The sequence below is a fragment of the Cynocephalus volans genome, chromosome 13, assembly GCF_027409185.1.
Source record: "Cynocephalus volans isolate mCynVol1 chromosome 13, mCynVol1.pri, whole genome shotgun sequence".
Classification (NCBI taxonomy): Eukaryota; Metazoa; Chordata; class Mammalia; order Dermoptera; family Cynocephalidae; genus Cynocephalus; species Cynocephalus volans.
This window is the reverse complement of record NC_084472.1, coordinates 32,595,832-32,615,881: the sequence shown is the minus strand read 5'-3', so window position 1 is coordinate 32,615,881 and position 20,050 is coordinate 32,595,832. Positions and strand designations below refer to the sequence as shown.

General features: G+C 42.2%; 1 protein-coding gene across 2 annotated transcripts in view; it reads right to left on the bottom strand.

Moving 5' to 3' along the window:
• Positions 1-17,746: 17,746 nt before the first annotated feature.
• The window catches only part of FHOD3 (formin homology 2 domain containing 3), a 478,616-nt gene continuing 476,312 nt past the window's right edge, over positions 17,747-20,050 (bottom strand). For both annotated transcript variants that reach the window (XM_063076795.1, XM_063076796.1), the window contains one exon: positions 17,747-18,364. In XM_063076795.1, the coding sequence (XP_062932865.1) occupies positions 18,282-18,364 (83 nt within the window). In that variant the 3' untranslated portion in view covers positions 17,747-18,281. The remainder of the gene's footprint in view (positions 18,365-20,050) is intronic.

The following is a 20,050-nucleotide window of genomic DNA, read 5'->3' as shown; positions in this document are numbered from 1 at the left end:
CAGGTTTTAAATTAGGAATGCAACCCTGGCAGTGGGCAGAAGCAAGGCTTTCACTGTACTTCCCAGCAGGGAAACTATGGAGTCACCCACCCAGGCCCAAGGACCTTGGGTGGCTGCAGTTTTTGTACTGAAGTCCCAGAGGGTGGAGAACGAAGAGTTCTGAGGAGTGAGAGGCCTGGACCACCTGCACACTTCAATCCTAACTGGCTTGTGCTGTTTCCTGACCTTTCTCTGCCACCATGAGAAGGAGGCTTCCTTCCTTTGCACTGCCTGTATCTGCTTATCAACCCAGGGTTTCTCTCTTCCATGACCCACTAGGGAAGCTAAAAGCAGTCCCCAGGATTCTCCACCTGCATTTTTGCTCTGAAACCATTTTGATTACTTAGGAAGTTTTTTAATTTGTTTTGGTTGTTGACTATAGGGATAGATATTTATGAAAAAGAGGCTTTAAATCTTCCCTCCACTTACTCCAGCCCCTAAGAAAAACCAAGGTGAATAGTTGGCCTTTGAGGATCAGGGCAACCTAGCTGGCTGCTTCTCCATTTTTGTAATGCTTGAAAGTCTTGAAATATTAGTGCTCAAAAGTTTTGGGGAGCATAAACTGAGCTCCATGTTAATAGCTTATTCAGTTGCTTTAAAATGTGTGTACATCAACCATTCTGATTCGCTACTAATGGAAAATGTTTAAAAGAGCAACACACCTTATCTTTGCAATCCCAAAATGAACCACTTACAATTCAGCCTGGTCATTTAAACATTTTTGTGTGTGTGTTTTAACCATGACATGACTATGTCAAATCTTCCCTAATTTAGGAGATATCTTGGCCCTTTTATTAGCACCACATCCTAACCAACTGAGCTAACTGGCCAGCTGTTATTTTGGCCTTTTTAATTGCTTAGGTTATTATAATTTTAACATTTATAATCATGTAACAATTCATGGAGTGACAGAAAAGGATAGAGAGTTAAGGACAGCATCTGGAGTTTAGTCTTCCAAAAGTATTTTTCTGGCCAGAGCTGATCAAAAGGAGAACCAACAGCACCAGATAAATTTCAGCATTTGGCTGCTTCTCTGAGACAAGTCAAGGTTAGAAGGGGATTGAGAAATCACGTCATCTTCCATTACAGCAGATATTCTTTCTTTAGTATTGTGGAGCTCCTGAATTACTTCTAAATCAGTCGTGGTCCAGTTCTAGATTCATGCGAAGCAGCAGAGGAACCAGGAGAGCAATGGTGCCCTTCAAATCAGTGGGAGTCCTCTAAAAAGTTGTTGAAGAAAGGGAGTTATAAGGAAAAGCTTAAGACCTGCCTCAGAAGGAGCAGAGCAGTGAAAAGCAGGGCCAGCCAGCTACATAATCTGCAAGACCCAGTGCAAAAGGAAGATGTGTGGCCATTTATTCAAAATCAGGAAGACAATACCATTAAAGGTAGTAAAATATTATGTTCTTTTCTTCCATGTTCTCACAACTGTTGTGATGAGTTTTTTTTATTTGCTAGTTATTCTAAGTAAAGAAAAATTAAAATGTTTAATTATTAGCATGTATTTTCCCCCATTCATCTTTATATTGTGCAATTCATTTCAAATGTGAACATAAGCATTTAACTCATGCAGAATCACCATAATTACACAATTTGTATTTCTTAGCTTATGTATACATACTATATGCATATGTATTTCATTTTTGCTGGAACAGTGGAACTGCACAAAACTAGCTCAGCACTATTATTTCACTTCTGGATATGTGCACATTCTATAACACACACTACCTTTAACTTACTGAGTAAGGAAGGGCTGAAAGAAGAAGTATGGGTTGCCCTGTGTTTTTCTTTACTCCAGTGTCATCATTTCAGTATAAGTGGTTGGCTAATCCAGGAAAGTAACATGAGTAAGAAAGGATATGATAGAGCTCCTTAATCATTCATGTTTCTTAGAATGCCATTGCCTCCTTTCTGCATTCAAAGCAAGTTTGGTTCAAATGGTATGTGTGGCATCTTGGGGATCTCAGCACCCCCACTTACTCAGTTGTAGATATGGCGTGCTTGTACTCTGAATCTCTGAACTCTGGTGCATCGTGGATCCACTGAAATACTGTGCTCATGGGACATCATGAAGGCTACATGCGAACGGGGCAGTAAGGAACAGTGGACACACACATTGCACATGTCTCTAATCATGCATATGCTGTATTGTCCCATCAGACTTGACTTACAGAACACAAGTTCAAAGATAAAAGGAAGAATTTCAAGACAGTGACAAGAAAATTAAACTAAGTGTGAGGCCCTTCTGAGTATGGGGCCCTATGTGACTGCACAGGTCACCCACCCATGAAGCTAGCCCTGGTGAAGGAGAAAGAAGCACTTCCAGCAAAAGACTTAACAACATGGAGGTTGAGTGGATTAAGTGGGGAAGAAACACCTGTGAGATTTACATTCGAAATTAAAGCAATTAAAATGGCAACAGGCGGTACTGTAAATCAACTGCTCAGGAAAAAGATACTGTGCTGGAGTCACAAAATGAGAATGTACTAATTCCTCATGATGCATTGACATTAAGATTGTACATAAAGTGCAACATCATCGTGCTGCTTTCAGGGAAGTAACCAAGCCAAGGACAGGAATGAAAAGGGACACCTTGCACATGGTAATCCACAGAATCTATCCCATAAAGCTGTGCTCTCCAGCCTTGAACAGGCATCAATGTCACTGGAGTCACTGGAGTGTGTAGAAAGTAAGATACCCAGATCCCACTCAGACCTACTAAATTGAAATTGCCAGGAAGGTTCCAGGCATCAGGATTTTTAAGCAACTGAAACAATGACAGTGATGCTCACCAAGTGTGAAACTTGCTGCTTAATGGGCCTGGGTTGTTTTGTTTTTTATTGCATGGAGAAGAATTCAAAATCTATTTTTAATCCAGTAAATCATTTATAATGACTGGAATAGGACCAAGGGAGCTTTTTAGTTTCTGCATAATACATGTATTTCTTTCCTAAACTTTATAAGAATAGTATAACGAATCCCCATGTATCCATCACTTACTTTCAACAGTTACCAACTCATGACCAATCATATTTTATCTATAACCCTATTTACTCCTCCATTTTAATTTACTATTGGTTTTTAAGCTATACTTCTTCGCATTATGTTTTAGCAGTTGCTCTAAAGATTACAATATATGTTAACTTCTCTTTGTCCAATGCAGTAGCCACTCACACACAGGGTCCCTGGTAGCCATATTTGCGCACTGTAACTCTGGCCCCTTTGTTACAGTTGATAGGACGCTGGGTGGGTCAAGTCAGCTGTGCTCTTACCCTTGGGATCTTGTGATGAATCTCATTCTTTGGCTTCAGCCAATCCAGACTAGATTGTTTTTCCAGCCAAGTATTCTCAACATACACAGCCTCCATTATAGATTTAATTGTGACCATTAAGTAAGCTAATACATAGGTGAGAACTCAGAATAGTCAGTGCCTCTTTTTCCTTTGTAATGTGATCCCAACATATGCTTCCAGCCATTAACTTTCTGCATAATCCATCTGGCTCTGCTCTTCTGAACCACTTGCTATCCTTCCAGAACACTGGCTTGGTTCTCCTCCTGTGCCCCATGAAGTAGTCTAAGACCCCAGGCAGATCCGACTTTCTAGGCCTCTGAATGGTCTCCAGCGTGGAAAGCTGTTGAGAACGAAGGAGCAGCTTTTATGTCTTCATGGTTTTCTGCATCTTAAAGCAGCTCATCTCCTCCGCCCTCCCAGGGAGCAGGTGAGCCTGACTTTGGGATTGCCCTCATGGCCTCAGAAATAATCACCCAAGAAATGGCATTTCTTGACTACCTAATACTCCAGGGAGAGCAGTTAAGTTATTCCCACCCCCACCCCCACCCCCCACCTAAAGACTGGCAAAGAATACCTTGGAAACCAACGAGGGCAGGGACACAAACAGCCCTGAGAATAGTTAAGTCCAATGTAAGGGAGAAACCTCATCCCTCAAGCAAAAACTGCAAGTGAGGAACAAACTATTAAGGACAAGATTAAACCCCTGGAAAAACAGCTTAACTTTACCAAGGTTCCAGCTCACAGCTTTACACTTTTCAACTGTATTTTGAAAACAAGGTCATTCCATGGGATAGAGACGGAGGTATAGATTGCACTTGAGGATCTGTGTGTAAATACTTGGTGGTTCCAGGGGCACATATGCTCCCACAGGTAGCTCTAGACCATGGCCACACAGGTTCTGGGACATGGTGTTGGGATTCTAGAATGTACGTTTAATGAACTAAATTTTTCTTTGAAATGTGATTCTAAAATAGACAGCTGTGGCCTTTTTTACTGTCTTCACAAATCATGTTTTTAGGCCACTAAAATAATGGGACTCTACCTTCAATATTATGTCAGTTAAAAACAGAATTCAAGCATGAGGCAAATTCAAAAATCTGTTTTACAACATTTTTTCATAAACACAAGCCCATAAAGTTTAATTTTACCCAACAGTTAATGAATTTCTATATTATGTTAATTCAGGAAGTTGTCTAAATTTCCAGTTGGAAATTTAATTAGGAAGTTGTCTAAATGTTTACAGTTTCAGGGAAGTTTTTCTTCCAAAAAGAGAAAGTTGTTTTTTCATACCACCTGCTGACAGAGGGCCACTGGATTAGAACACATTTCCTCCCATTGACAGTGCATTTTGAGGATGGGTGAGCTGTGAATGGACTCCTTTATCCCCTTGACATTTCTAATCTTATGCCTAATCTTCTAAGCCAAGAAATGCTCTGAAGTTGATTAAATTGCTCTGTTCTGTAGCCAGGTCTACCACCAGCTGCTGTATGCTGAGTTCCAGTAAAAGGACCTTTTCTAAATCAGTGTATCATCAAGGATGCCTCTTTTCAGGGACTGTATAAACCAGCTACAAGAACTTCCTTAGGCAGCCAGCTCTTGTATAGCTACCACATTTTTATTTGAAAATGGGGATTTAAAAATAAATATATAATTCCATTGGGTACATGATTCAAGTGTTTTTTGGAAAGGGAACTGCTATTTTCTAGCCCACTTCCCTGCTCGGAAGTATCTGGCTCTCCCCCAGTGAAACCACTCTCAGAGTGGGTTTAAAAGCATTTTTAGGCAGATATTATTAGAGGACAGGGTCTCTCTGAAAGGAAATGAGATTTCTGGTTAATTTTCTGAAATGGCAAAAGCTAAGCCCTTCACTTTGCTGGGCCAACTGTATAGTCCAAGTACTGCAGTGACCTATCAGTCCAGGAAAACTTGCTGCTGACACAGAGGAACACAAGACGCCCCTACTTACCTTGTGGTTGATTTAATGCGGTATCTGCAACGTGCTATGCATGTCCTCTGTGGAATATCTTTTTAAATTTGACCAAGACCCATTTCCTCCTATTTCCACCTAAACCAGATAACGTATAGATATTAAAATGTATAGAGAAAAATGTGCTCAATAGAAACTGGCTGTCAAGCCCCTCTGATGAGAGCTGAGGAGCTGAATGTATGAGTCTGCAGACATGGGGACTAGCCACAAGCAAGCACCCTGCAGCATTAAGCCCCAGAGGTGGAGTGTGGCCATCACACACTGACCCCATAGCACTTGAACTGCAGTGTCGCAATCATTCCTCAGTTACGGTCAGAATGTTCAATTTGTCACTGTCAGGTGTTGTTTCTAATTATCCAGCCTATTTAATTTTCCTGCACATGTAATGCTCTACTTTTTTTAATTGGTTATTAGTATTCATGAGATACAAAGCTGATTGTCATCCCTCGTGCCCAAGATGTGAAGGCCAGATTCATACTGGCAGCATGACCATTACCACAAATTGCATTTGTACCCCGTGTCCCCTACCCAATTATCCCCAGCTTCCCTCTACCTCCCCCACTCTCCACAACTCCACTTTGTATCCCAAGGTATGTTCTCTCCCTCTGCAAGTCCAATGCACCACTGTGGTCTTTCTGCAGTGCTCTACTTCTAAACTACAAATCATTGTTGCTAATCCAGCAGTTAGGAACAATTTCCACTGTCAACAGCTGAACTATGTTTGAACTACAAAATCCCCCAAAATATCAATTTTTACTTCTTCAGGTGGCTCCTCTTAAAACAATTCTTTTTCAAGACAGTAGTTAAACAGTGCTCATTAAAAGAATGTAATAGACTTCACCCACTCTCATTGTGGTTAAGTATCAGCAATCCAAATGACCTCTTACCTGTGAACCTCATATCTGTTCACCAAAGTGGGAATCATCAGGTCACAAAAGATGTTTTTGCATTTCTGAATTTTCTCTACTTGTGCTGAATAAAGATGGATGGATGAGTAGATGTGTAGGTGGGTGGATGTGGGTTTGGATTACCAGTTATTAATAGTCAATGTGAAATGTGTGCATGACTGTTAATACTGAACAAGAGGAGTTTATACAGTGCCGCCACTTCATGCACAACTAGGCCTCCAGGAGCTCTCAACTTGGTCAAGGTGGGACTGAGACTCCCCACCTGCCAGGCCCTCCCCTGGTTCAGTGTATGCTGTGTGTTTTTGCCCAAAAGCACAGCTGACCATTGATATCCAACTGGCAGCTGTCTTAAGGGTTCTAAGAGAACAAAAAGTAACCAGGAAGTAGTGAGATAAGCCCGGCTATATTCTATCTTCTTTCCTCGGGGAAAGTTATTCAACATCTCTCATTCAGTTTCTTAATATGAAAAATGAGAATGCAGAGTGTCTATAAAGATTCTATTAAGTAATACATATCAAGTGCTCACAGAGATGCCTTCAATAAATATTTTAACTATTTTTAAAAATCACTCTGGAAGTCCCTTTTCCTTCCATGAATTACCTAGCAAACAGAACTGATTTTTGAAAAATGGATGGCACATTTTAATATCATATACCTTTATTACAGTTGTAAAGACATTTCATTCCTTATCTTAGGTAATTTGGTGTTTTTATTTTTACCTATCTCTGATAAAATGATTTCTGATTTAAAAAATAGAATAGCTGCAGAATGGTGATAAGTTAAAATATTAATTTTAGTTGATGACTGCCACCCATGGCCCCAGATAAATGCTCTATGGGGAGAGAGATCATGACTCTCCTTTTCACAGCTGAATCCCCAGCCCCTCACACAGGGTTACCTCCATCATAAGTCCTCAGAGCATATGAGGGTACTTCAGAAAGTTCACAGGAAAAATTGAAAGATAATACAAATATTTCAGCGAATGTTTAGAAGTACCGTTGTATTCGTGGTGGTTGTACAGTTTCTTAGGGCTGCCATAGCAAATTACTACAAACTTGATGGCTTAAAATAACAGAAATTTATTCTTGCATAGTTCTGGAGGCCCAAAGTTTAATATCTGCTTCATTGGGCCAAAATCAAGGTGTCAACAGGGCCATGCTCTCTCTGGAGGCTCTAGGGGAGAATGTGTTCCTTGCCTCTTCCAGCTTCTGGTGGCCACCAGCATTCCTTGTTTCGTGGCCACATCACTCCCATCTCTGCTTGTCTTTATATCACCTCTTTTATGGTATATCTCCTCCCCCTGCCCCTCTCTTTTATAAGGACACTTACATCGGATTTGGGGCATAACCAGATAATCCAGGATAACCTCTCCACATCAAGATCCTTAATTTAATCATATCTGCAATGTCTCTTCCTTGTAATATTTACAGATTCCAGGAATTAAGACCTAATATCTTTGGGTGGCCATTATTCAGCCTATTAGTCCATTTTCTGTTGCTTATAACAGAATGCCTGAATATGGGTAATTTACAAAGAAATAGAATGTATTTCTTATATTTTGGAGGCTGAGAACTCAAAGGTCCAGGGAGGGCCTTCATCCTGGTGGAGACTCTCTATAGAGTATCACATGGCAAGGGCAGAGAAGGGCATTTTTGTGTGTGTTCACTTGCTCTCCCGATAAAGCCACCACTCCACACCCATGGTAACCCATTAATCCATTAATACATTAATGGATTAATCCATTCATGAGGGCAGGACCCTCACAATCCAATCGCCTCCTAAGGGCCCCACCTTTCAACACTACCACATTGGGGATTAATCTTCCTCATGTGCTCTGGAGGGAATAAACGTTTAACCCACATCAGCCTACTGCAGTGGTATTTGGTGGTACACAAAGCCAGGGCCATGAACACAGAAACAGTAGATTTGGACACCATGGACGATGTGGAGGCCACCCACAGATCAGGAGCCTGGAAATCAAGTTTCTTTTTTTTTTTTTTTAAATTTATTTTATTTTATTTATTTTATTTTATTTTATTTTTTTTTAATTTTATTTTGTCGATATACATTGTAGCTGATTATTGCTCCCCATCACCAAAACCTCCCTCCCTTCTCCCTCCCCCCCTCCCCCCCAACAATGTCCTTTCTGTTTGCTTGTTGTATCAACTTCAAATAATTGTGGTTGTTATATCTTCTTCCCCCCCACCCGGTTTCTGTGTGTGTGTGTGTATGTGTGTGTGTGAATTTATATATTAATTTTTAGCTCCCACCAATAAGTGAGAACATGTGGTATTTCTCTTTCTGTGCCTGACTTGTTTCACTTAATATAATTCTCTCAAGGTCCATCCATGTTGTTGCAAATGGCAGTATTTCATTCGTTTTTATAGCTGAGTAGTATTCCATTGTGTAGATGTACCACATTTTCCGTATCCACTCATCTGATGATGGGCATTTGGGCTGGTTCCAACTCTTGGCTATTGTAAAGAGTGCTGCGATGAACATTGGGGAACAGGTATACCTTCGACTTGATGATTTCCATTCCTCTGGGTATATTCCCAACAGTGGGATGGCTGGGTCGTATGGTAGATCTATTTGCAATTGTTTAAGGAACCTCCATACCATTTTCCATAGAGGCTGCACCATTTTGCAGTCCCACCAACAATGTATGAGAGTTCCTTTTTCTCCGCAGCCTCGCCAGCATTTATCGTTCATAGTCTTTTGGATTTTAGCCATCCTAACTGGGGTTAGATGGTATCTCAATGTGGTTTTGATTTGCATTTCCCGGATGATGAGTGATGTTGAGCATTTTTTCATATGTCTGTTGGCCATTTGGATATCTTCCTTAGAGAAATGCCTACTTAGCTCTTTTGCCCATTTTTTAATTGGGTTGCTTGTTTTCTTCTTGTACAGTTGTTTGAGTTCCTTATATATTCTGGATATTAATCCTTTGTCAGATGTATATATTGCAAATATTTTCTCCCACTCTGTTGGTTGTCTTTTAACTCTTTTAATTGTTTCTTTTGCTGTGCAGAAGCTTTTTAGTTTGATATAATCCCATTTGTTTATTTTTCCTTTGGTTGCCCGTGCTTTTGGGGTCGTATTCATGAAGTCTGTGCCCAGTCCTATTTCCTGAAGTGTTTCTCCTATGTTTTCTTTAAGAAGTTTTATTGTCTCAGGGTGTATATTTAAATCCTTAATCCATTTTGAGTTGATTTTAGTATACGCTGAGAGGTATGGATCTAGTTTCATTCTCCTGCATATCGATATCCAGTTATCCCAGCACCACTTGCTGAAGAGGCAGTCCCTTCCCCAGTGAATAGGCTTGGTGCCTTTATCAAAGATCAGTTGGCAGTAAGTGTGTGGGTTGATTTCTGGATTCTCTATTCTATTCCATTGGTCAGTGTGTCTGTTTTTATGCCAGTACCATACTGTTTTGGTTATTATAGCTTTGTAGTATAGCTTAAAGTCAGGTAGTGTTATGCCTCCAGCTTTATTTTTTTGGCTGAGCATTGCTTTGGCTATTCGTGGTCTTTTATTGTTCCATATAAATGTCTGAATAGTTTTTTCCATTTCTGTGAAAAATGTCTTTGGAATTTTGATGGGGATTGCATTGAATTTGTATATCACTTTGGGTAGTATGGACATTTTCACTATGTTGATTCTTCCAATCCAAGAGCATGGGATATCTTTCCATCTTCTTGTATCCTCTCTAATTTCTCTCAGCAGTGGTTTGTAGTTCTCATTATAGAGATTTTTCACCTCCTTGGTTAACTCAATTCCTAAGTATTTTATTTTTTTGGTGGCTATTGTAAATGGGCAGGCTTTCTTGATTTCTCCTTCTGCATGTTCACTATTGGAGAAAAGAAATGCTACTGATTTTTGTGTGTTGATTTTGTATCCTGCTACTGAGCTGAAATCATTTATCAATTCCAACAGTTTTTTTGTAGAGGTTTTAGGCTGTTCGATATATAGGATCATGTCATCTGCAAACAGGGACAGTTTGACTTCATCTTTTCCAATCTGGATGCCCTTTATTTCCTTCTCTTCTCTGATTGCTCTGGCTAGTACTTCCAACACTATGTTGAATAGGAGTGGTGAGAGTGGGCATCCTTGTCTAGTGCCTGTTCTTAAAGGAAAAGCTTTCAGCTTTTCCCCATTCAGGATGATATTGGCAGTGGGTTTGTCATATATGGCTTTAATTATGTTGAGATACTTTCCCTCTATACCTAACTTATAGAGGGTCTTTGTCATGAATGAGTGCTGAACTTTATCAAATGCTTTTTCAGCATCTATAGAGATGATCATATGGTCCTTGTGTTTGAGTTTATTAATATGGTGTATCACATTTATTGATTTGCGTATGTTGAACCAACCTTGCATCCCTGGGATGAATCCCACTTGATCGTGATGAATAATTTTTCGTATGTGTTGCTGTATTCTGTTTGCTAGTATTTTAGTGAGGATTTTTGCATCTATATTCACCAAGGATATCGGCCTGTAGTTTTCTTTTTTGGTTATATCTTTACCTGGTTTTGGTATCAGGATGATGTTTGCTTCATAGAATGAGTTTGGGAGATTTGCGTCCGTTTCAATCTTTTGGAATAGTTTGTAAAGAATCGGTGTCAATTCCTCTTTGAATGTTTGGTAAAATTCTGCTGTGAATCCATCTGGTCCTGGGCTTTTCTTTGTTGGGAGCCTTCTGATAACAGCTTCAATCTCCTTTATTGTTATTGGTCTGTTCAGATTTTCTACGTCTTCACGGTTCAGTTTTGGGAGCTTGTGTGTGTCCAGAAATTTATCCATTTCCTCCAGATTTTCAAATTTGTTGGCGTATAGTTGTTTGTAGTAGTCTCGAATGATTCCTTGTATTTCAGATGAATCAGTTGTAATATCGCCTTTTTCATTTCTAATTTTTGTTATTTGAGTCTTCTCTCTTCTTTTTTTTGTTAGCCATGCTAATGGTTTGTCAATTTTATTTATCTTTTCAAAAAACCAACTTTTTGATTCGTTGATCTTTTGAATTGTTTTTTGGTTTTCAATTTCATTCAGTTCTGCTCTGATCTTAATGATTTCTTTCCGTCTGCTAACTTTAGGATTGGATTGTTCTTGTTTTTCTAGTTCTTTAAGGTGAAGTGTTAGGTTGTTCACTTGCCATCTTTCCATTCTTCTGAAGTGAGCATTTAATGCAATAAATTTTCCCCTCAATACTGCTTTTGCAGTATCCCACAGGTTTTGGTATGATGTATCATTGTTTTCATTAGTTTCAATAAACTTTTTGATTTCCTGCTTGATTTCTTCTTGGACCCATATGTCATTAAGTAGAATGCTGTTTAATTTCCATGTGTTTGTATAGTTTCCAGAGTTTTGTTTGTTATTAATTTCTAGTTTTAATCCATTGTGGTCTGAGAAGATACATGGGATAATTCCAATTTTTTTGAATTTATTGAGACTTGATTTGTGACCTAATATGTGATCTATCCTGGAGAATGATCCATGTGCTGATGAGAAGAATGAATATTCTGAGGTTGTTGGGTGGAATGTTCTGTAGATATCTGCCAATTCCAATTGGTCTAGAGTCTTGTTTAGATCTTGTGTTTCTCTACTGATTCTTTGCCTAGATGATCTGTCTAATATTGACAGTGGAGTGTTCAGGTCCCCTGCTATTATGGTATTAGTGTCTATTTCCTTCTTTAGGTCTAATAGAGTTTGTTTTATAAATCTGGCTGCTCCAACATTGGGTGCGTACATATTTATGATTGTTATGTCTTCTTGATGGATCAGTCCTTTTATCATTAAGTAGTGTCCCTCATTGTCTCTTTTTATGGTTTTTAGTTTAAAGTCTATTTTGTCAGATATAAGAATAGCCACTCCAGCTCGTTTTTCTTTTCTGTTTGCATGGTAAATCTTTTTCCATCCTTTCACTCTTAGTCTGTGTGAATCTTTATGGGTGAGGTGGGTCTCTTGTAGGCAGCATATAGTTGGGTCCTGCTTTTTGATCCAGTCAGCCAGTCTGTGTCTTTTAATTGGGGAATTTAAGCCTTTAACATTAAGAGTTGTTATTGAAAGGTGTTGATTTATTCCTAGCATTTTATTGGTTGTTTGGTTGTCTTAGGTGTCTTTTGTTCCTTGCTTTCTGATTTACTGTTTGGTTTCTTTGTTTGTTGGTTCCTTAGGTTGTAGATAGTGTTTTTGTTAGCTTGTTTTCTCTTCATGAATGCCATTTTTATTGTACTAGCGGGTTTAGATTTTTCTTAGGTTTTTATGGCAGTGGTAGTTATTTTTCAGGAACCAAACCCAGTACTCCCTTGAGGATTTCTTGTAAGGGTGGTCTTGTGGTAGTGAATTCCCGCAGTTTTTGTTTGTCTGAAAAATATACTATTTGCCCCTCATTTCGGAAGGATAGCCTTGCAGGGTAGAGTATTCTTGGCTGGCAATCTTTGTCTTTTAGTATTTTGAAAATATCATCCCATTCCTTTCTAGCTTTTAGGGCTTGTGATGAAAAGTCTGATGTTAACCTGATTGGGGCTCCCTTATAGGTGATTTGACGCTTCTCTCTTGCAGCTTTTAAGATTCTCTCTTTGTCTCTGAGTTTTGCCAATTTGACTATGACATGTCTTGGAGAAGGCCTTTTTTGGGTTGAATACGTTTGGAGATCGTTGAGCTTCCTGGATCTGAAGATCTGTGATTTTTCCTATACCTGGGAAGTTTTCTGCCACTATTTTGTTGACTATGTTTTCAATGGAATCTCCATTTTCCTCCCCTTCTGGAATACCCATGACTCGGATATTTGAGCGCTTGAGGTTGTCTGATATCTCTCTCAGATTTTCTTCCATGTCCTTGATTCTTTTTTCTTTCTTTTTGTCTGCTTGTGTTATTTCAAACAGCCCATCTTCAAGTTCAGAGGTTCTCTCTTCAACTTCGACAAGCCTGCTGGTTAAACTCTCCGTTGTGTTTTTTATTTCGCTGAATAACTTCTTCAGTTCAGCAAGTTCTGCTACATTTTTTTTCAGGACATTGATTTCCTTGTATATTTCCTCTTTCAGATCCTGTATACTTTTCCTCATTTCATCATGATGTCTAGCTGAGTTTTCTTGTATCTCATTCAGTTTCCTTAGAATTATCACTCGAAATTCCTTGTCAGTTATTTCAAGGGCTTCTTGTTCTATAGGATCTAGAGTATGAGATTTATTAACTTTTGGTGGTGTACTTTCTTGATTTTTTGTATTTCTGGTGTCTTTTTTTTGGTGTTTATTCATTGTGGCAGGGGGTTTCACAGTCCACCGGTTTGAGACTAATGACTAACTAGGATGTTGCTGTGGTTGCCAAATTGGTATGGCTCCCGCCGTGACTGCTCAGTTGGCCTCTAGTGTCTTGTGTGTGTGGTTGCCTCGGGTCTTGGGCTTCTCCGGGGATCCACCTTTCTGGTCAGCTTGGACTCTGCTGGGCTGGTGGATCACGTACCACAGGGTGTGTGATCTCTGTTGAGCTTTCACTTTCTGTACAGGACTTCTCCCCGTTCCGTGTGCTCTGGCCCAGGCTGTTAGATCTTGCAGTGGCGACCCCACCGGGTGTGTGGTTTCTGTCGAGTCTCCGCCTCCCTGGCCGCACGTCTCCCCCCTCTGTCCACACTGTGCTGGGCTGGGGCGTGTCTTCTGCACCCCTCGTCTATCAGCTGGGCCTTCAAGACCCTGCTCAGCACCGCCTCGCCCAGGAAGTCTTCCAGGTTTCTGCTAGGCACAGACGACCGGTCTCTCTGGGTGCCTTTGTAGCACTGTGTAGATCTTTCTCCGGTCTTGTTCACCTTTGTATCCCCCCGGTATAAACCGAGTCTAGTGCCCGCCTGCAGCCTGCTCTCCGGCAGGTTCAAGCGGACCTGGGAACTCTCCTACCACACTATTCCCAACCAGAAATTCGTTAGGCTTTTTTCCAAACTGGTGGTCGCAGAGATGGTATCTGCCTCCCAGTAACAGGAAGTTTACCGGGGGCCGGAGTCCAGGGTGTGGTGGAGTGACAGTCGGCCCGCCCGTACTTCCTAGCCCTCCCAACACTGGTCGGGGACGCCCCACACCCCCAGCCCCGCCAGAGAACCGTGGAGGGAGTGGGAGAGGAGGCCGGCCCGCAGGGTCCGGAAAGCCCCACGCCAGGCCAAGCAAATGGGCTCAGTGATGGCCGAGCAGGGCGGAGCTGCCCGCACCTGGGAAAATGGAGGCAGCACCGGGGCAGTGAGTGGCCTGGTGGTGCAGGCGGGAACCGCGTGGGCATCCACCCCCCGAACAGAGCTGTGCCAGGGATCACTCACAGTGCTGTGCCAGGTCGGGCGCTCGCTCTGTCTCTGGTTTGTTGCCTTCCGTGTTCTCGGCGCTGCCGCCTCGGGCTGTTCAGTCGCAGCGCCGCTCGGGCGCTCCCAGGAATCTTCTTTAATGCCGGCCTGAAACCTCGAATCCTGAATAGGGCAGCTGGCCGCCTTCAGTGCGGCCCCAGCCTCCGGGATCCTGGCTGCATCCACAGCAGCCCTGGCGCCGTGTTCCCTGTTTCAAGACTCGCTTTTGCAGCTAAGAATCAGTTCTTTTCCTGCTCCACACCTCATAGCTGTTGCCTGTAAATGAGGCAGCCTCTCCTGCCGGGGGCAAAGTGGCGTTGAGCCCCCACGACCGGCCAGCAGCAGCAGTCCTCCCTTAAGAGATGGCCAGAGGAAGGTCCACAAGCTTCCCTGCTGCCTGAGGCCCAGTGGCCACCTTTTCCACCTCAGCTACTCCGCGCCAGCCGCCGCAGCCGCCGCCATCTTCAAACTCCGAAATCAAGTTTCTTACTCCTGGCTTCTGTTCTTCCTCCCTGTACTGCACTGAATGACAGACTTGGAAGAAAATAAAATTCAATCTTCAGGCCCTGTGTACCCTCCCCTCAATCCCCAAATCCCTTAAATTATTTTTTAAACAGAAAGAAGAAATATTAAGATTCCAAAGAAACTGAAACCCAGGCATCTTGAACAGAAAAGTGTTTGCCTTTCCTCACCAGCAGTTTTATCATTTCAATCCATATTAAGACACAGGAGCTAAGACAGGAGCAAGAATATCAGCACCACACTCTAACAGACTGAGCTAACCAGCCAGGAGCAAGAATATCTAGGGTAATGACCAGAAAGATTAGCAACAGCATCTCACAAGTGTAAGGCACCACTCATTTAGACAAATTTCATATCCTGAATTAAAAATTGCTAATAGAGGTTACCAGAATGAGTGGGCAACAGGAAAAGTGCTTCCGTTTCACAAAAAACTACTAAGCTACTAAGTTTAAAGATGCAGATTGAGTGCTGGCCAGGAGTTCAGATGCCTGTACTGGGCAGCCACCGAAAAAATGAAAAATAAAAGATGCAGATTGAGTATTCTTCTAGGCTCTTCTAGGCCTTTTTGAAGGATCTATTCCCCTAGAGGAACTGAACAATCCAAAAGGAAGAGAGATGATCCAGAACAGAAGGTTCTAGAACCACCCTGGCAGCAGGGCTTACAGGGACCCTCACTGGTACCTCTTGAGTACCCCTCGACATGCGTGGATGGGACCTCTAGGTTCACCTCTGTCCCGCCATGACATTTCTGTAGGCATTTCTCTTGGTAAAGAAAAGAGAGATGGCAAGAGCTGGTCTCTTACGCCACTTCCCAAGTTCTTCCCATGTCACAGGGCATGAAAAAGTGAAGGACTTAGTTGTCTCAGCCTCCTGGCTCTCAGCGCAGGCAAGCATCAGGCACAAGATGCTGGGCACACAGGTAAGGAAGGCTTTGTTCAAATGTATCCTAGTTAATCAGCTGTGTGATAGTGATTAAAAACCAGTTCTATCTTGGGGAATTATTTTTGGTTCTGCCAAGTTCTCAAAAACACCATCTTCATTCTCCAACTCTCACACCATCCTAGAAAGAAAAACTGTACCCTGTGGTATTCTACTGTGGTTTCTAACCTTGCCTTCACATTAGAATCGGGAAGGAAGAAGATCTTTTCAACATTCCGAAGTACAGGAAACACTCTAGACCAATTAAATCCACAATCTTTGATGGAGGGACAGAGATACAGTAATTCTTGAAGTACCCAGGAGAGTCTAATGTGCAGACAAGGTTGGGAACCACCATCCTATCTTATTCCACTACAGGGGGACTATTTGAGATGCTGTTCTCATTAGAAGAGACCCTTTTATCCTGGCTGTAAGCAAGAAATTAATCTTGCTTCTGAGAATTTTTTGATCCCTAAAATGAAATTAACATTAGATTTTTTTGGTCACTTCCTTCCAAATGTAACTTTTTATTATGAAGCAACAACTCTCAGTGGAATACCAAGGGCCCCCGGAAGGGCACCAAAGTGTTTCTTCACTAAACGGTGCGACAAAAAGGCAGCTTCTTTGGTTTGTACATTACTATCTCACATACCACAGACATCCCATGTTGTATTCGGTGCCAAGGAAACAGGAAAATGTTCATACCACTAAACTATATGTAGAATATTTCACATGTTATTTAGAACCATGAGGAAAATGAATATTAATACCCTATGTACCCTTTTCAATAAGGCGATTAAATAAACTCAATTGTCTTAATATACAAACCTAACTCCTGCAGTTCCATGCTCTCCTGGGTGCTCACACCCATCATGTGTCATTTGACAAGGGCCTACTTGAAAGGGCTCCCTGTCTCAATCAGCGGGGATAGAGCAGAGAGGGGAACACAGTCACAGAAGCCTGTGGAGCGAATACATTATTTTAGGCTTTTTAGGCAATACTACTACATATTGTCTATAAATCATACATTCTCTGATTCAGGAATATAGTCTCAGAGGTTTTCAAAGTAAGGCAAAGGTGGAATTAGTGACCTGATGATCTTTCAACCCCCCAAAATACTGCAGTGGTTTGCCTGTCCCTGTTTCCAGAGGCACAAGTTCTTCATGGGGAACCACGTGACCTTGGGTCAAAGGGCTTCTGTGGAGGGCTTGGCCACTACCTGGGCCCCACCAGCCCCCTCGTGTTGCTCTGCAGTTGCTGACAGCTCCTTCCAGCGCCTTCTGCTCTGACCTCAGCTCCCGATGCCCTGTACTTGAGAACCAATTACTAAATGTGCAAGTCTGAGGGTCTCTGTAGATAAAGCTTTAAATTTCCATTTTGTTTTAGTGATTTCGTCAATTTTTTGAGAAAACAAATTTTTACATAGGAGGCAAGTTAAGTGAGTTGCAGAATAGTTCAGATTTGTAAAATGCATCTCTGATTTTTGCTTCAGTATCACAATGGAGTAAAACAAACCACTGGGAAGGTGATATAAGGTTAACAATAGATAACGTGTCCTGCAACAGGAACGTATGCCTAACTAAATCAGGAGTTTCAAAGAGCACGTGGTTGATGCTCCTCGCTGTGTTCACAGAATACAACCCAAAGGACATGAAGGCAAGGGTCCTTCTGATGACACTGAGGAGAGCTTTTGCTGAATTAGGAGGAGAGCCTGTGTAGCTGTTTACGGTCCTACACTCAGGAGAATAAAAGTTTCTCATTATGACATTAAACTCTGTTTATTTAGTATTTGAATCATGGTGTACATTTATGAATTTGTATAAACATTTAGTACATCTAAAATCCACAACTGGTAAACAATCTGTGCTTTCTTTGTGTACAAGTTTGGAGTTTACATCTGGATATTTTGGTGTTGTGGAGACCCAGTCTGTGAATCTAATCAAATTACCTCATATTACCATAATAACTGTGACAGAAGTGATTTGCTCCTTAAAAGGGCTGTTCCTAGCCCAGAAAAGGTGTCACACTTTGGAACTAATAAACCAGGTGTCAAGGAATTGAGAGAAACACAGCTGACACAATGAAGAAGGTATGTGCAGGAGACTCCTGGAGATCCACGTCAATGCGTCATGGGAAACACAAGCCTCGTGGTGACCCCTTGAAACGAGTGCTCCCTTCCCGAACCATCAGATGATGATGTCAAGTCTCCCCGCTCCCCCGCTGGAGAAGTTCCATCCAGCAAGAGCTCCCCTTTGCTCAGCATACTTCTTAGGGTAACCCACGAGTGAGCATCATCACAGCTGCAACTCTGAGGTGCCCACCAAGCCCAGGGCTCTGGCTTCTTCTGGAGATAGGCCGCTCTTCAGGGTCCTTCGTACTGCAATGGCACCCGCAGGTCACAGCCAAGGGGATGAGAAGAGAAGGCGGTATTAGCAGCAAGGCATACAGCAGTCAGTACACCAGCACCCCCTGCCCCACCTCCCACCCATACATAGACTCTCAGGGAAGCCACGGTGCTCACATTCTGCACCACCCTGCCCTTGCTGAAGTGCCCTGGTGGGTTGTCTGCCAGGGCAGGGAAAATATTGGGGCTACAACAGGCTGACCTGAAGAGGCCATGGGTACAGACCTGGAGAGCTGAAAGGAGTTGGGGGGTGAGGAGGGGAACAGAAGGAAGGGAGGAGAAGCTCGTCCTCACAAGGTTTCTGAGAAATGGGCACAAACTGCAGGAGAGCAAATGGCATGCTGAGACCTCAGCATCTGCCTAGAATAAGGAGTGTATCAGAGTGGAAAGTTAATTACAGAGCATAGGAAAATGCGAGTTCCAATGACATACCTAGGGAAGATAACTAGTGCATGGTGGGGGCTCAAAAGATCCAACAACCATAGCTGGGGACATACCCAAGAACCCATGGCCCCACAGAGCAAGGTGTTACCAGAACCCAGGGCAAGGGGCAGCAGTCAGGATGAATACTGCGGGGTTTAGTCTCAACTCATCTCAGGGTGTCTAGAGACAATGATTAAAATAACCAGTGACTCCTCATGGAAAGGAGCCAAGGAGCAAACCGCCAACTTCTGGGTAGATTTGGTGGCTGGTCTCTACAACACACACAGGGCTCAAGAACGGCCAATGACCACTTTCATTGGATGTTTACAACTGGCAACTGGAGGGACTCTCATTCAACTGACTTAGAATTGGCCTGTGTTTAGCCTGCATTATGGTTTTTCCCGTTGTTTAGTACTGATCAATTTTGAGGTCAAAATAAAGACTAGATAAGGTTAGATGAGAGGGCAGCTGCTTCTCCCAAGACAAGTCTTTTCATTTTTGACTAATTACATTTCCCTTAATTTACAAATTGCATTTGGCCTACTCTGTATTTCTTTAAAGACCATACAGAGTTTGGGGTATTTATTCTATTTTCAGAGGAAGTGTGTTATGGATCTATCGTCTACCCTAAGCCCCAAATCAGCCAGAGTCACAGATGATCAGGGCAGGATACTGCAGAGAAAGCAAAGCTCACCCATAGTGTCTTCCCATTTCCCTTGCCAGACCCAGCTCCCCTCATCTCCTCCCCAGAAGCCAGGGCCTCCCCTCATGGGTCTGCAGGCAACACCCCATATTCTATGTCTCCACATCATTCCCTGGACAAAAGCTCACCTAGCCTGTGAACAAAGGATCTGAAAGACCCATGCCCATGGTAAAATGAACAGGGACTAAAATCTATTAATTAATGGCTTCTTCTCTCCTAGGAATCAGCACTATGAACAAAAGCCAATATCTAATCCATCAACTGATCACTCAACAAATAATTTGTGGAGAACCTATTGTGTGCTCAGCATTTAACTCAAAGAATCAAAACTCCTATGGAAGACTCACAGACATCAAGTATGGATTTTTAGAGAGACACAGGATCTGCAGTGAGGAGTATCTGCAAGTCATGCCACCCACACAATTGGATTTCCAAGCCTCACTTTGGGCCCCAGAGCCAGCCATCTGCAGCTGCTCTTGTGCTAGCTCCCCCCTCCCCCATTGGCCCCCTGGACTCCAGACTGAGTGTCAAAC